The 17254-nt window shown below is 40.7% G+C and overlaps 1 protein-coding gene across 3 annotated transcripts in view; it reads right to left on the bottom strand.

Annotated features, from left to right (window-relative positions):
• Dab1 (DAB adaptor protein 1) overlaps nt 1-17254 on the bottom strand; it is a 382111-nt gene that overhangs the window by 53659 nt on the left and 311198 nt on the right. For 2 of the 3 annotated variants that reach the window (XM_042699211.1, XM_042699210.1), the window contains exons 5-8: nt 6838-6969; nt 6070-6189; nt 5583-5621; nt 3965-4030 (exon numbers count right to left, since the gene is read on the bottom strand). The exons of the other annotated variant lie outside the window; for it this stretch is intronic. In XM_042699211.1, the coding sequence (XP_042555145.1) occupies nt 3965-4030; nt 5583-5621; nt 6070-6189; nt 6838-6969 (357 nt within the window). The remainder of the gene's footprint in view (nt 1-3964; nt 4031-5582; nt 5622-6069; nt 6190-6837; nt 6970-17254) is intronic. 3 annotated transcript variants of the gene reach the window in all.

Here is a 17254-nt window from a genome sequence, read left to right as displayed (position 1 = left end):
GCAGAAAATCTGTGAGCCTCTTATCTCCAGCTAACTACTGAAAGGCCTCGAGTGCAGCTGTGGCTCTAGTGGCATAGCAACAATGCTGAGCAAAAAAAGCTAAGGGACAGCACCTAGGCCCTAAGTTCAAGCCCTAGTTACTGACACACAAAAATAAAGTAAAATAAAATAAAAATGTCTAAGTACCTATTCTGTGTCATGCACCGTACCTTTCATGGGATGAGGATGCTAAACAAGATGGGTGTAGCCTTGATACTGTAGCAGAGCTTCTGGTCTGGTTGGGGAGATGGAATTGTCACCAGGCTACTCAACTAGAGTATAAAATAGGCTTTAGCTTTTCATGGGAAGTATAGCACTACATAGTAACTGTTCATGGTTGCTTTATTATCCTATAAATATTGGTTAAACAGAGATAGGACTGATCATCCAGCATTTACCAATGGGTGTTTTGGCCCTCGCTCCCTTCTCTGAATATCTGATCCATCCAGTCTACATAGACTACTGCAGTACCAAAATAAAAAATTCAGTCACAAAGGTTAGGAAATATTTGGTTGCTAATCATGGCTCTGCTCTAGGCTGTGTGATATGGACAAGTCACTTTGTTCTCTAAAACTCACTTTTCCTTATCTAGTTGTCATGAGACTTAAGGAGTTGCTTCTGAAGTCCACAGAGAAGAGGACCATGTTCTCAGAGGTCTAGAATAAGCTAGGTGCTCATAAAGAAGTTGATGAAAGACTTTACAATACTCTAAATTCTGCACCTTACGTGCTGTTCACAGAGGACACTTTGGCAAGCCCTTCAAGGGTTGTTGGGTGGCATAAAAGTAGAGACTCAGCTGGAGGTTTACAACTGTAACCTTACATAATCAGGAGGCTGAGATATGAGGATTGCAGTTTGAAGACAGCCTGGGGGAAGAAAAGTCCATATGACTTATGTTTCCAATGAGCCAGCAAAAAAGCCAGAAGTGGAGGTATGGCTCCAATTAGCCCCCAGAAAACTGGAAGTGGCACAGTGGTAGAGTGCTAGCCTTGAGCAAAAGAGCTTGGGGACAGTGTGTCCAGGCTCTAGGTTCAAGCCCATTGACTGACAGAAAAAAAAAAGCAAGGTCAAGAGAGATTTCTGGCAGTCTCTGTGGGTTTTTCTTCACTCAATACATACCATAAAATCTGGCAAGGGCATTGATCTTGACCACAAGGGAAGCGAAGGAGCGTTTGTATGGAAGCTGTCATGGCCCAGATACCACCTCCTTGCTTCACTTCTCCTCACATAACTTCCAGAAGCAGGTAATGAATTACCCTTGTTTTATGGCCCAGGAAATGGAGATACAAAAATTATATACTTCATTCAATGCTACAAAACAGTAGTCTCAGGTCTATTTGCCTTTCTCCAGAAAACACAAGGGCCTAGCTTGTAATAGAAGGAATATTACCACGGACTCAGGAGGAATAGTTATGCAGCATTTACTAGCCTTTAAAAAAATGAGAAAGAGGCTCTTAATACGAGTGCCTTAAAAGCCCTGCTTATCTTCAGGTCCAAAGCTTATCTCTTGTTAAGTACATTGAGCCCAAGCAGGCTGATTGTGCAGGAGAGAAACATGACCCCAGGCCTTTCCAATAGATGGGATAAAATATTCATTTCCTTAAATGATGCTGTCCTGTTAATGATGGACAGATGGGGAGATGGAGAGGGCAGAGTTGTTAAAAACAAGTGTGATTTTTTTTTTAGATAGTGACTTAAAGCATGATCAGAATCTAATTGGGAAACTCAGGATCAAGTAACTGAGTTGAAAAGAGCTCCAGGATTTATTGGTTTCTTTATAAAGCTCAAAGAGACCTGTCTATGGAGATCCTAGCTGTCCCCAGCCCTGTGACCCTGGCAGATGGCATCTCTCTGTGAGCTTCACTACAGGGGTAGAAGGGGGGAAGAGTACAAAAATGTTGCATACAAGTTCTCATATGCAGAGCCAGCCCACAATCAGCATACATGAAGCCCCCTTTCTAAAAGTCTTGTTACACTAGAAAGTAATCCAACCCTTCGAAGATCTAGAGTCCTGTATTGGCTATTGCTTGTGCAAGAAGCAGTAAATGGGCTTTCCTGAGAGATACTTGAGCCCAGAGAAAGAAGCTGACAAGTTGGATCAGTAGCTGAGATTTGACCTGACAAGAGTGTCCATATTTTGTGCCCAAAGATGACTCTTCGTCTTTATATTCCACACAGGAGCTGGTTTCCTCCTCACACCAACTTGTAAGTCAAGGAGGAGAGATGTTCCCCAACTTAATCATTGGGGAAACTGAGTCTGGGAGAGAATCTGTCCCACTACCAAAAACTAAACATTGTTGGTGACAGCCAAAACCGTAGCCCAGCTTTGCACCAGCCTAAGCCAGCACTTTCTATAACACTGAAAGGCTTCCTTGTTTCCATGAGGCTCAGCTAAGAGCTAAGCTGATTGCAAACCAGCCTCTCTACAACTTGAGGCAAGCTTTCAACCCCCTTTTATACTGGTTATTTTCCAATTAGAGCCTTAACCTTGTATGGGGGACAGGTTGAGATGTGATCCTCTTTCCTTTGTTGCTGGGATAGCAACCACACTCCGCTGCACACAGCCATTGAGTGAGATGGAGTCTCAGTGAACGTTTACACCCTGGATGGGCACCAGCCATGATTCCTGATTCCCTGTCTCTGCCACAGGCTTGAGCTATCAGATCTGGCTAGTAGCCTCTCCTTGGGCAAAGCTACATTGTGATTAAAAAGGAACTCTGTTTTTCTAGGATGGTGGATTAATGGCTCTTAGTCCTCTGCATCAAACACCTCAGAGTTGCACGCTCCTTTAAAATCCAACAGTGGATACAACTGCAACTTCCTATAGACAGACATATTCTAAATGATGACTAAACAAAACCTCAGAGCACAACTTCACATTTGACTAGAATCCAGATGGATCCAATGGAGAAAAACACTTAAATTATTATTCCTACAGGCTGGTTTTAAAGCAAGTTGTTGGTAGAATTAACATTATACTTGGTCATTTAGAATTCTACACATTTGATAGAAATTAAAAAAAATATGTTTAACTTTTATTTCATAAGTAATGCAAGCCCAAGGCAGAATAATAGACCACACAATTAAGTCAATTAAGGAAATGAAAATCACTGATTAAATGCATTAAATCTGTTCCTTCTCCCATAGTGTTTATGCTTTAAATTAAGACTAAAATTCTAATTAGTGACAAATTGCAGGTCGTTGTATTTATTTGATGTGCAGCAGTTCCAATTCCTGGGTAGAAGCTGGAGGAACCCAAGCTTTTCCTTTGCTCCCGCTGGGGTTGAAGTCTTGGCCCTCAGAAGCTGTTCAACCTCTCTGAGCCTCAGTTTCTTCCTATAAAAGCAGGATTCAACTACTGATTTTATGATTTAGTTTGTGAGAACAAAATGAGTTTAAAAGGATGTTTGGTACTCTTTCCCTAAGTAGATAGTTGAGATACTAATTTACCCTTTCTTTAGCAATGACTAAATCTTTAGCCCTTGTTTCTTTTATTCTATGAGGACTCTCAATATTGGTTCACATATCAGTCTTGAATTTGTCCCTTATTTCAGTGGTAGAGATGGCTTTTAAAAGAAATTTGATGAGTATATTCTTTTGAGAAGTGAAGGACTCCACTGACTGCACAGTGGGTAAATCTCTAGTGCATTACTTTCAGACAAGAATGAGAATGTCTGGTTTTTGCTTTTACTTAAAATAGCTACGATCCATTCAAAAGTAAAATGTTGTTTCTAACTGTCCATTAACGATTTCAACAATAAGGTATAAAAGCTAGTGGCAGATTGCTGGGGGACTGGAAGCCAATGTACTCAAAGATATTTTAACAATCTAGGAATGTCCAAGAGACCCTTCTCTACTTAGAATTGTCAGTGTTTTATACATTTACTGGTGGTGGTACAAGGATAAGAGGCAAGCAATCTTATACCTGGTAAATGTTTTCTTCCGTTTCAGGATCACGGATTGGCTCGTGTCCAGCCTCAAACACAATGTACTATGACAGGAGCAGCCAGAGAGGAAGGATCAGAGGTAGAAAAGGAAGAGGGGGAAAAAAGCATTCAAGATACAAAAAAGAATTCAAGATACAAATCACAGCAAGCATTATAGAACAGGCACAAGAGAAAAACACCTTGAAGAAACAAACATCTGGATTACTGAAATAAAATGAGTGTTGTTGAATTTTCTGGCCTTTCTAAGAAAAACCTGCAGAAATTTGATGCCCAGTCCTTTAGCACTGATGGGCATGGGTCCCTGGAGGTTTTTCTGGAGACATGAGCTCTTGATTAAGTGGCACTTTTGTCTCAGAAATATGCTGCTACTCCTACTTCATGGAATGCCTGGAACCCCAACTTTGTTATGGTGCCATTGAGTTTTCTCCTTTTGTTCTCTAAAGCCCAAGGTCTTAGACCAATCCCAAACTCCTTTAGGTAAATACCCTTGTTTTATGGAGTCAGTTTTAAGTATTGAACATTGTTTTTTCCATGCGTATGTTTTAAGCTCTAAAGACCTAGCACATTTCCAACAGGTAGGCAGGGACTGAAGCTCATGTTACAAACATGATACCATGCTACACTCAGAGGCAAAGGTGTGTCACTGAAGCATGTATTACCAGTGCATCTTTGACTTGTGCTTGCTATATGAGCACAAGATATTTCTTCCCTTTTTACTTGTCCATTTTGTTTTGTTCCTAATAGTACCAGCCTTGTGTGTTAAAATATACATCAATAAGAAATACATACATAACACATATATAGAACACTTATATATACTAGTTACAATGATAAGTTGGAGGTTTTCTTTTATGTTCAAAAAGTCAGGAATTTTTTTCTGTCGTCTTTCTCTCTTTAGGACTCAGCATGGGGGAGGGAGATCCTCCTTTTCTTTTTCTCTGCAGCTCTGTTTGCACAGAGCTTGGACTTGGGCCCAAGAGAGATCATCTCTACCCACCCTCAGACCATGAAGAGAACTCAGAGAAAGCTCCAGGCAGAGATGTCTCTGGAATCTCACTCTCTCTGTCCTCCCATCAGCTCTGTGGGATGATGGTCCAGGTGGTGGTCAGAGGGTCAGAGGGTCAGACTGCACCACTGAGTCAGAAATACTCCTACTTCTAGCCTCATTCAAAGCTCACAAACCATTCTTAAGGGTTGTGCTCAAATGTCACCAAAATGTCAGCCCCATCTCTAATTCTTAGCTTTAGAGAAGGCACCTCATTATTCATCTTCTCTCTAATGAAGTCAGAATATTCAAGACACTCTTGAAAACATTCAGCCCTGGGATCAAACTTTTATAGATTGTGGGGGAGGCTGAGGCAGGGGCAAGAAGGGAGAAGCGAATTTCCAAATCCCACTTTACACTTGCTGGCTAAGTGTTTGTTAGTAATGATCGAAATTGACTGCTGGAAGTGCTGGCAGCCCTCACCCTCAGGAACCATCTTGGTCTCTCTCCAGGCTTTGCAGCCAGTGCATTCTTAACATTTCTGTCAAAATGGCTTCACCATAGGTGTAGCCACTGCAACACCCCAAACACAAATTCATGTCAGAAATTACCTGATATACAGGGTCTTCTACATCCTCTTCCAAAATTGTCTATCGCAGTGAGGAAGGGGGAGGGTATAAAGCAGAAGATAACAGAGGGAGAGATGTGAGCTTGCATTCAGAAATCACAGGACAGTAGAGAAAACAGCTCTGGGTAGGCGAAGCTGGTGGGTCATGAATGCAGAACATGCACAGAAAAACGGAAACTCTGCCACTAACCCTGCACCCTCCGCCCCCTTTGTTTACACCAGCAAAAGCAATTGTGTGTGTTCGGTCTTCCCCCTGCCCCCCAAATCTTTCCCTAGCTTAGAGATTTTACTTGGACACAGCTGGAATTTCTGAGACGAGGGGGCTGTGAGGATACCTGTAGTTTACACAGGAACCTTCCATTTTTGTTGATTTCTGTCTGGCAGCAGGCAAGGGCCTGTCTGTCAGTGTTCACATCCGACAGTTCCAAGTTCCCACCTCTCAGAGCACCAGGATAAATTCACAGCTCTACCTGGTACACAGCTTGTTCACACTGCTTATCCTTCTGTGCCTTTTTTTCCAATTCTTCTCTTTGCTTCAGTTCATAAATGAGTTGAAAGAGATCTCTCAAGTCCAGAATAACAGGTTCAGCCTGGAGTAAAAAGTAGAACAGTGCATTAATAAGGGAATGATGTGAAACTGCAGCCACCAATTTCTGTTTTTACTTTCCTTTTCCTTTTTTTTTTGGTGGTTACAACCCACAGCCCTTCCTTTTTCTATTAAACTGAAAGCCTCCATTCTTAATTAATTCTACCTTGTTTATATTGGTTTAGCAAATTGCATCTAGGCTAAAGTTCGTTTCTCCAGCTAATTATATTTGCAAATTCATAATAATCATAAGCATAAAAGGCATTGCTTTTATTTATTAGTGATTTCGAATACAATGAAATTAGGGTAGACCACATGCAAAAGAGCTATTTGTTTTCCCGTATTTTCTTTTTAAATCAGGCTATGAACACAAAGAAATTTATTTGTATACATGACTCTATCTGGTTTTAATCAGAAAAGAAAATAATTAGTCATTAGGAAATACCAATTGCAACTTAAAAACAAAAACAAGAACAGTAACAGAGTATACGTGTGTTTGCTTGCTTCCTGGCTATTTATCTTTTCTAGGTGGGTATCTGAGCGGCCACCGGAGGTGGTGATCGTTCACAGTGGGTCACAAGTCAGACCAGAAGAGGTATACTGCACTTCTCCAAGGAATAAAGAAAGGTGCCCTCCTTATGTGAATACTTACCGCCTGGGCTGTTTTTATGGCCACAAATCTGTGATTCCCTTCCTTCCCACAAACATATCCAAAGGCCCGGTGATCTGTGATGTCCTTGGCAATGTAGGAGATTTCATGAACAGCATGATGATGTTGAAGGGCCTATCAGAGACAAAAAGAAGAATGCATTTCAGGGAGCCTTCCTTCTGATCTGGGATCAATAAGAGATGTGCTTCCGTGAAAGACTCAAAGGGTTTTTGAAAAGCTGTTTGGTCCAGGTGGAAGGAAAAATAGCTGTGCGTGCCCTTGAGAAATGGAGGTTCCACTCCATGGTCTCAATGCTGTGACCAGAGATGGAGAAGACAGGTGCCCAGTGAGCATCTGGGAAGGTGGCTTCATTTCCCTTGCCAGAGCTACCTAGTCTAATTCAGACAGTATGCTTCTGCTCCGTCTGTCTTTATGACATAGCCCAGGCCAAGCTGGGGCTTGATACTACCCACCCAGGCTCTGTGTACTGCCTCCAAGGGGTACCCTGAGTAACTCCAGAGGGTGCTCTGAACTTTCCAAAACTTTGCGTGATTATATCACGTTCCTGGCCAGTGATGGCACTAGACAAAGAATGAACAACTTCTCTATTTTGTCTGAAGTCGGCAGTTGGAAGTAGGCACATGACTCTCTAAGTCTGGGTCTTACTGTCTTATAGTATGTATTATTGTTTTTTTCATTGGTAGGGCTTGAACTCAGGGGCCTCACTCTTCCTCAGCTTGTTTGCTCACAGCTTGTGTTCTACCAACTTGGGCTGTGCCTCCAGCAAAGCTTGTTGCTGGTTGTTTTGGAGTGGAGTTGGACAGTGTTTTCTGTTCAGGCTGGCTTTGAACTGAGATCCTTCACATGTCAGCCACAAGAGTTGCTAAGTGTAAGCCACCAGCGCCTGGCTTGTAATGTCCTTTCTTACCCACCTGCTCAAACCCCTTTTGTCTTTCAAGGGCTACTTGCAATAACACCAGGTCCTCAATATTTGCCTTTAGAAAAGCTAATCTCTTTCTCTGATGGGATATTTCCTCCCTCCAGAGTTTCTACAGAACTCCTGGTGGAGTGCTCACTCACAATAGCCTGAGCTTATTTTTTCTACAGGTTTTCCTTTCCAGATGTATTTGCCTGATTCCTTGTCCATCTTCCCCCGGGGTTCTGTCTTCCTTGTCTCTGCCCTCTTAGCCACTTGTACCAGGTTACACCATAGCTGCTGAATTCAGGTAAACTGGGATTGATGATGAGTATTTTGAAAATCTTTTGAAGTTGACCTTTTGGTCTTTATTTTCTGTCCTTATTTTCTACGTTTCAAAAAATAATGTTCACCAACCTATTAGGATCTTTATGTTTATTTTCCTCAATAAATTATCTTATAACAATCTACATTAGACAGTACTTTGTACAAGGCTATAGATATAACTGCATGTTTGTGATATGTTAAAATCCTTATAATGGACTGTCTGTTCATATCATATCAGGTACCAAGAGATTTGAATTCTAGCATTTGTAAAGTTCCTGGCATCCATCTCCGGATCTCCATTTATTCTTCTAGCAAATGAGAAGTATGCAATAGATCAAAGGTTCCAAACCCAAAGCCAAGTACAGATAGCTCATGCCGGTAATTATATATGGACAAAGTTCAGGGCCAGTCCAGATGCAAAAGTTTACTCAATTATACTTCCAATATAACCAGCAAAAAGCTGAGATGCAGGTGCTGCTAAAGTGGCAGAACACCAGCCTAGCAAGTTGTAGGTCCTGAGTTCAGACTCTAATACTGCCAAACAAAAAAAAAAGGTTTCTTACTCAAAATCCGCACAGGGATCCTTAAAGATAAAAAAAAAGAGGCACCTAATAAATGTCAAAATTTCCAAAGTGACACAAATATTTAATTATTCCTAATATGTTTATACATTCCTTTGTGAAACAAATTCTTCCTCATAAGTTTATAAATTTCTTTGTAATTACTCCATAAACTATAGCATCTTGTGCCTGTTATGAAGTCATGTTTGGGTTCCTACTGTGTAATTTTTTTTCTTGATGCTTCAGTTTTAAGCGCTGAGCATATTTTCAGAGCCCCAGTCACAGCCAACTTCTAAAGAGACTTACTCATTGACAGTAAGCTACCCTCTGATGCTCAGAACACCTCCAATCTAGAGTCCCTGCCCATAAGAACTTGAGGACTAGCAAGTCCCCTTGGAAGCCTCTTTTTTATTTTTTGGAAAAGGCTCTCACTGTGTAAGTCAAGCTGACGAGAAACTCTTCAAGTACCCATGCTGGCCTTGTACTTTTCATCCTCTGGCCTCAGTCTCCTCAGTGGTGGGATTATAGACATGTACTATATACCCAGGTAAATGACTTAAATTATTGTTTTGCTGTGTTTTATCTCTGTTATCTAAATGCCTGAAAAGCAGCAGGTAAGGTGGAAAATCCAGGAGTCTGCTACAAGGGAAAAATCAGTGTTCACTGGGATTGAAGATATTGAAGATACCCAGGGACCTAAGGATCTATATTTGACAGTGTACAAAGGAAGGAAAGAAGAATCCATTGGTCATATTGACAGGCCATGGGAGTGTGTAATGAACTTCTGGAATCTTCAAGCACAACACACAGGAAACCTTATGATTTGAGTCATGATCAAGTCAGTCAGGAAGCTGGGTTAATTTTTCTCAGACAATGTGGGCTGGGTCTTTAAAATCATATTTTCAGTGTGTGGGAATGTGGATTCAGGCTAGACTATTGGTAAAGTGGGAAGTTATCAATCTATCATAACGTCAAGTTTCTTGTATTTTGCACTCCCTTAGGGAAGGGTAGAGATTCAAGAGAAGTTGGACTCAGGATTTAGATATGCAGACATAACCCTAGTCTTTTACATCCCTGTCTCTTAGGTGATCTAGGTCTTGAAGGAATGACAGTCTTGGAAGGAACAGAGGTCAAAGTGGAATTTGTAGAAGTGGTAGAATTTGTTATTCCTCTTAAAAGAAGCTTTTAGGTAAGACAATCGCTTTTCTTACATTGAAATTTTTTTTTAAAAAAATTGATATAACTTCTGAGAAAACATTACATCTGTTTACTGCTCTTATTATTCTTTAGCTTGTATTTCAGTAATTAGTTATGGCTTAAACAGTCTCCTTCCCATCCCCCACCCCCGCAAAATGAATGATATAAATGAAGTATCTTAGTGGATCAAATCTTTCCTATTATTGAGTTGATGGAGGGTGGGAAAAATACAACACAGGGGAGGTTGGTTAGGGAATGAAAACAACAAGGAATTGCTAGTACCTCCCATCTCAAGGCAGCCTCCCACTGTAGGGGCCTCTGGCTTTCATGGGCCTATTACCTTAGTTTTAGAACAGTCTTCTTCCAAAATGGTCAATCCTTATCACACTGAAGTCTTATCAACCGCCTGATCACACAGATGCTCTGCTGTAACAGAACTATTCAGCTTGCCCTACCCTTTCAGGGTTTAACCATTTGCTCACCTCTCTGACTACTTATAGAGTCTTCCCTGGATTTCAGAACCTGCTAGGGCTGCTTACTGGCCTCTAGACCTCACACTTTGAGGACGGTGTGATTGCCCTCAAATGGGAATGAGATACTACATACTTCTAATGGATTTTGACACAAATAAATGGAGGAAGTGTCTGTCAGTGAAATAATTAGGATCCACTTGTTTTTGTTGTATCAAGAGGATATATTTAGCTAGCAGAGGAAATTTGTTCAAAGAGCGGGTAGCTTTTCCATGGTGTTAATGATGTAAAATTGATGAGATTTATATTCACACGACATGGGGGCATTGATTTATAAGCTTTTGTGAGCTAGAATGGCATGCCACAGAGGAAAATAGGAGACAAAGGCATTCTTTTCTTCTCTTCCTCTCCTGAAAGTATTTCTAACTCTGCATAATGTGGAGAATGTTATCCGCGTCTCCTATTAAATCAAAGTTTGACGACAGTGCCTTATTGATTGCCAAGTAGAATATTGCTCTAAAATTAAACTGCGATTAGAAGTCTTCCTGGTGGAATTAGATTTGGAGATGTGCAATGGTAAAATATCACCTCCCATGCAAGACAGCAGCTGGAGATGTTTTAATTTATCTGGGAATCCTCATTAAGTGCTTTAGAATCAAAATATTTTTAATGCCTGACAAGACCCAATATTGCCTTTGCAAAGTGTAGCTGTGGGTGCACATGCATGAAGCACTCCAAGATATCTGGAGCATTATCTTTTCCTGTAGTTAATTTTATGACATGTTAAAAGGGAGTGCTTTGAAAGTATCTCATTCATTTGGAAACTAACAGTCAGTGAGGGAATGTATCTCCACTTTCCTCAACCTTAACTATGCAGACATAATACAGACACTTAGAGATACAAATACATTAGAATTCGGCTAATCCCATAGTTGTAGTACCACATTCATTTTAGCAACTCAGAGCCCACTTGTTCACTGAGCCTCAAAATTGCCCCACGTCTTCAAGTAGATTTAATCAGTACAATCAAAGACACTTGGAGCCAGAAGGAAACTTAAACATTATGTAGTTCAACTCTCGAGTTTACTCATGAAAGGATTCAGGGTCAGAGATTGTACTGGCAGAGCTGGGATTAAACCCAAGCCTTCTCTTTTCTAGTCAGGATGACAAAACACTGTGAAAAGAACAGGATTATGAAGAATTAAGCTCTCCTTTCTTCAGGCTACTGGTTCTCTAAGAGTCAACCAAAGGATAATGACTCCTGATGAGCTGGAATATGAAAGCAAGGGAAATGGAGAACAAGACAGCAGGTAGGACTGAGGCTGTTGGGATTCTTGCAGGAATATGAGGTCAGAAAGTCACAAGTGTAAAGTATCTCAGAACGAAAGGTTGAAGCAGCATGACCCTGAGTTTATTTAAAGAACACTTAGAGCTTCTGATTTTTCTGAAAGTATTTTTGAGCCAGGCGCTGGTGGCTCATGCCTGTAATCCTAGTTACTCAGGAGCTGAGATCTGAGGATCACAGTTCAAAGCCAGCCTGGGTAGAAAAGTCCATAAGACTCTAATATCCAATGAACTACTCAGAAAAATACTGGGAATGACTTTGTGGCTTAAGCACTAGCCTTAGCACAAAGAAGCTCAGGGACAGCACTCAACCCAGGACTGGCAAAAAGAAAATTTCTGAGTGATAACTGCTTATTACCCAAGGCCAAAAAAAGCAAGATAAACCTCTGGATCATAGGAGAAGAATATCTTCATGCTAAGACTATTTCTATGGGGGAATTCTAGGCCATGACTGGCCTATTCAGAGCCCTTTTCCTTGTTCTGTGGATAAAATCATGACTAACAAATTCCAAGGAGTATTCAAGCTTCAGACTCCTTAACCTAACCTGTCTCCTTCCCATGTGTGAACTTCAGGTGATTACAAATAACCTACAAATAAGCTAAGGAGCCCCTGTTCTCCTTTATATTTTATACCTTACCATCTCTCTGCCATTACTTACTGGTTGTCCCTGCTGATGGCCCTCTTTCCATCTTTCTCTCACTATAACTATACTACATACACAATTAAATCATACCTCTACTTCAAAGTGTAGCATCAACATCTTGCTCACCCAATGAACCCATACTGACTCCTCTCTTTCCCTTAGTAATGATTCCCATGCCTCAATCCCAATGCACTGTAATTATCTTTCTATGGAGAATGCATTGCCCTTCTTAATTTTGTTTCACATCTCCCCACCCATGCCATGTACATTTATTGAGTCCCTCTTATGTTCTAGTTCTCAAGTGCTATATCTATGCAGTAATTAAATCACAGCCCCTTCCTTAAAAAGCTTACACTCTCATAGCACAGTCAAGCAAAGAAACTGACAAACCCCATATAATATGGCAAGGTCTACAAAGATATACCTCTATAAGTGAACGTCACATAGACCTCATCACATTGGCTGAGAGCCGGATAGAGAAAAGGATCAGGGAAGACCTGGAGCAAGGAGGGAAATCTCGAACTAAGTCTTGAAAAATAAATGGGAAGTTCTTAGAAGTGAGAGAAGGCATTCTAGGTTGATAAAAATAGAATAACCAAGTCCTGAGAGCAAGGTATTATGGGGACCTTTGTTAGACCTTGAGAAAGTTCCATGTGTGTTACTCCTCAATCTTATCCCAACACCTAAAATTATTCCATTGGAAAAATAAGTGATATATATATATAATGATTACTGAAGGAGGGAGACAAGAAGGAAAAATGACAAACCAAACTCATTTTAAGATGAGTACTGCTCATGACAGGTGCTCAATAAATTTGAATGAATGGATAGGACTAATTCAAGGCATTTCACATAGGATTCATTCTGTGAACATAGGGTTTCTATGATCATTAAATCTTTTTTTTTTTCCTTTTGCATTTCCATGAACCATTTACCAATGTTTAAATGGAGTATCAAATTGTTTGGAGGGTTACTGTCTGACAGAATAAATTACAGAGAAGACTTAATTTGTAGTATGGTTCAATACAGCCAATTAAATACAGTATGGATTAGAAAGTCATCTGCTGCAGACTTTACTATGAGCTATTTTTAAAGAATAAATTCTATCCTGCTTAGCCTTCATGTGATCATTGTGTGTATGTGTGTGAGAGAATGTGTGCTTTCCCGAGGCAATACTACTCACAAGAAAACACCCGCCAGGATTCAAGTGAGTTAACAAACAAACAAAACACAAGGAAGAAAAGCAGATAGGCAGATAAGACACAGAATAAAAATAGATACATGAAAAACACACTACTTCACATGATCAGCAATTACAGTAGTTAAAACCTCACAAGACAAAGGAAGACCTGGGCTCACTGTCAAGACCTTCCTCTTTCCTAACACATTTTTGGATGGGCTTGCTGTGTCACAGTGCCAACAAAGCTGAGAGGCAACCTCTGTACCAGCCCCCAGATACCCCATCATCACATGCTAAATGGAGCAGGTTAGAGGGAATTATCCCCTAGTTGGCATCCTGAAATTTTCTAGAAGGTTTTACTCAAGGACAAGAGTGAATTCCCAAATAGCTCAGTCTTTAGCTAAAGAGGCAGCGTTGCAGCTGGAAACATATAAGGACTCTGGAGCCCAGGAGAATGCAGCGCAAAACTGAGTGAATGTGCCAGATGTGTGGATGTGTAGCTCTGGCATGTTGCTGAATTCCTCAGACTTTGTTCCCTTTTTGGGTAAGATGGGGAATGATGTGGAACCCCAAATACTATTGGAGTTCTTATATGGATTCATATAAGATGTGCCAGATAGAAATGAGATGCCATTCCCCCCCCCAACAAAATAAAGGGAGAAAACGGGAGTTGGGATGTGACTCAGGTAGGAGAGCACCAGCCTTGCAGGGGGAAGACCCTGAGTTCAAATTGCAGTACAGGAAAATAAATAAATGAATACTTTTTTATTTTTGATTCAAATTTTGCTGGGCACCAGTGCCCCATATCTGTTACCCCAGCTACATGGGAGGTTGAGTTTTGGATGATTTTGGTTGAGGCAAGATAACACTGGGACTCTAAATAGGACTGAAGTTATGGTTCAAGTAGCAGAGTGCCATTCTGGCAAGTGGCAGCTTCCAATACCACCAGATATACAATATTGACAGAGGCTGAGCAAACATAGTCTCCTGGACTACTGGCTTGATACACAGAACCCAAGAATAATAACAGCATTTCTCACAGTACTGTTAGGGAGATTAACACACTACTACACATAAAGTGCTTGGATCAATGCAAAGTACGTGGGGGGGGGGGGGTGTGTCAGCCTACCTGAACTTTTTTGTTATCAGTGGAAGCATGATTTGTGCCACTTCTCTGGAGGGAGGGTTGACTCTGCATTTCAAAGCCTTAAAGACATGCATAAACTGACCCTGTGATTCCTCTTGTAGGGATTTAATTATCCAGAAATAATGTAACCTGTGGACAAAGACTTGAATACAAGATATTCCCTGCAGTGTTGTTAGAACAATGAAAAATCAGAATTGTGTAAAGTACTGAACATTAGTTGATTAATTGAAGCAAATGCACTTTTCTATACAATGAAATAGTATGCCATATTTAGAATACTCTTTTGAGCAGAAGTAAGCATACGCAAAATATTTTATTTAATACGCTGCTGTTTTGGGAGACACAGGGATGCATGTCTCTATCAAATTGGTAAGAATCCTGGAAGCTTCTTTTCAGGACAACCTTAAGGGCTTTCTCTTGAGAGATAGAATTATTAGTGATTTTTGAAACAACAGTTTTGTTATTTTATACTAATTGTTGCTATAAAATACTTTATGTGCTCAAACAAGTACAAAATGTGTGTGTGTGTGTGTGTGTGTGTGTGTGTGTGTGTGTGTACTAGGGCTTAAACTCAGAGCTTCTTAATCTCACTTGGCTTTTATATACAGGAATAGTACTCTACCACTTTAGCCACAGTTCTACTTCCAAGATTTTTGAGTATGTTTTTTTTTTCCTGGTTAAAAGGAGAACCTCTCAGTTTGGTCTGCCTGTGCTGGCTTCAAATGTCAGATATCATAACCTCAGCTCTCAGCCTGTTGATTATTGGTGGGAGCCACCAGCACCAAGCTAAATGCTTCTGTAAAATATTTGAATTTAATGCACACCACATCATCTGTCCTTCAGCCCATTCACCTTCCTTCATTCTTGTCTCACCCAACCAAGACTTGTCAACTTCCCCTCCTGAATCTCTTTCACACTGTCCATGCCTACCATCTCTACCACCAGAAGTCAGGCTACACAGCTACTGCCTGAATTAGGATGACAGCCTCCATCAGTTCTTCCTGTACTTATACTGGCCCCTATTCTGGTATTCACACCACAAAGACAGGAATTGAGTGAACAAAAATCTAGCAAATACAGTCAAGGCTGCCCAGTACTGAAAACACACAAAAGGCACACCACTGAACTTATAATACTTACCAGGGTCTGCACAGCCCTCGGCTGTGATTTCAACACTTGGCCAGGACTGTTCACAACAGCATCTCCCTCTGTTCCCCTCCCACTGCCCCACCCAGACTTAAAGCAACCTTGGCTGTTTTCCATCTCTCAAATGTACCATTTTCTCACCTGACATGGTTACATAGGAGAATACTCAACTCCTCCTTATTCAGGTCACAGTGTAGATCTCTCTTCACCAAAGCTCCCGACTTTCTAGAAGAGCTCAGGCTCCTAAGCTACCCCCAAGTCCTCTCATCATCAGAAGTTTTGTACTAAGGTGATTAGAATGTATGTGTGCATGCGTGTGAGTGTGTGTGTGTGTGTGTGTGTGTGTGTGTGTGTGTGTATGTGAGTGTGTGTTGGGGAATTGCTCCCAAGTTTGTCACCTGTGGAAGATGCATTGATCTCCATTACTAAAGTACCTCCAAGAAGGCTGCAACACTTTCTGATTCTCATTTTTTTTCTGAGCATCAAGCTCAATTCCTGATATATATATATATATATATATATATGTATATATATATATATATATATGTACATACACATATATATGTATATATCAGACATATATGTGTGTAATTTGTTGTAAAACACTTTAATCATTTTTAAGTCCTTCGAATTATGCATATTTACATTGTTATTTAGCTTTTCTGTGATCTATTCTCAGCAGTTTTCTATCTTCCTGAACTGACACTCTGCAACAATAAACAGCTCACCATCCCGCTCCCAACTTGGCAACTGCTATTCCACTCTATGAATTTGTCAGTTCATATTTTTAAGTGAACAGTTGGAATGGATCATTCCGTCAACAAGATCTAGAGTCCAAATCTAACCCTGATCTCTCTCCAGCCCTTCTTTCTCTTTCTCCAAGACTTCATTTGCCTCAACAATTAAGATGAGGAGATGGGAATTCAGTAAATACTCATGTCCTTTGTAGCCTTCAGCATTTCTTTAATTCCTTTGTAAATTTCATGAGAAGACAGCAGTTGTAACAGACAGCTTCTCAGCAGCTTGCTACACATATGATATAAATACCCAGATCTGGAAAGATGTGCACAACGCCCTTGTCTGCAAATAACACGATGAGCTGGTTAACTAGCAGATAGCATCCTAGAGCTATGATTTGGGTTTAAATCTGTCTAACGGGGAGGAGAGAGCCAGGTGTGTTTAATCACATAGCAATCATTCAAGTGACACTGAGGCAGATTTCTGCCCAGGAGAAGTAAAAACTAACTTATACAGGGATTTAGAACTCAAGTGTTAGGTTTACTCACACTTGCAGCTAGTCAGGACTCATAAGGGATGTGGTTACAGCATCAGCATAGCAGGAAGTGGGTTGGAGAAGCTGGCCTCTCTCATTCACGACTTGCTCATTCTGCTATGTACACTGGGGTCTAGAGAAACTAAGATGTGTAGAGGAGCTAAGTTCTGAACCTGTGTACTGAAGGCACATAGCATGATGGAAGAATTTGAGTCC

Source organism: Dipodomys spectabilis, unplaced genomic scaffold (genome assembly GCF_019054845.1).
Source record: "Dipodomys spectabilis isolate Male_0828 unplaced genomic scaffold, ASM1905484v1 ptg000007l, whole genome shotgun sequence".
In the NCBI taxonomy this organism is placed as follows: Eukaryota; Metazoa; Chordata; class Mammalia; order Rodentia; family Heteromyidae; genus Dipodomys; species Dipodomys spectabilis.
This window is presented reverse-complemented; position numbering and strand designations above follow the sequence as displayed.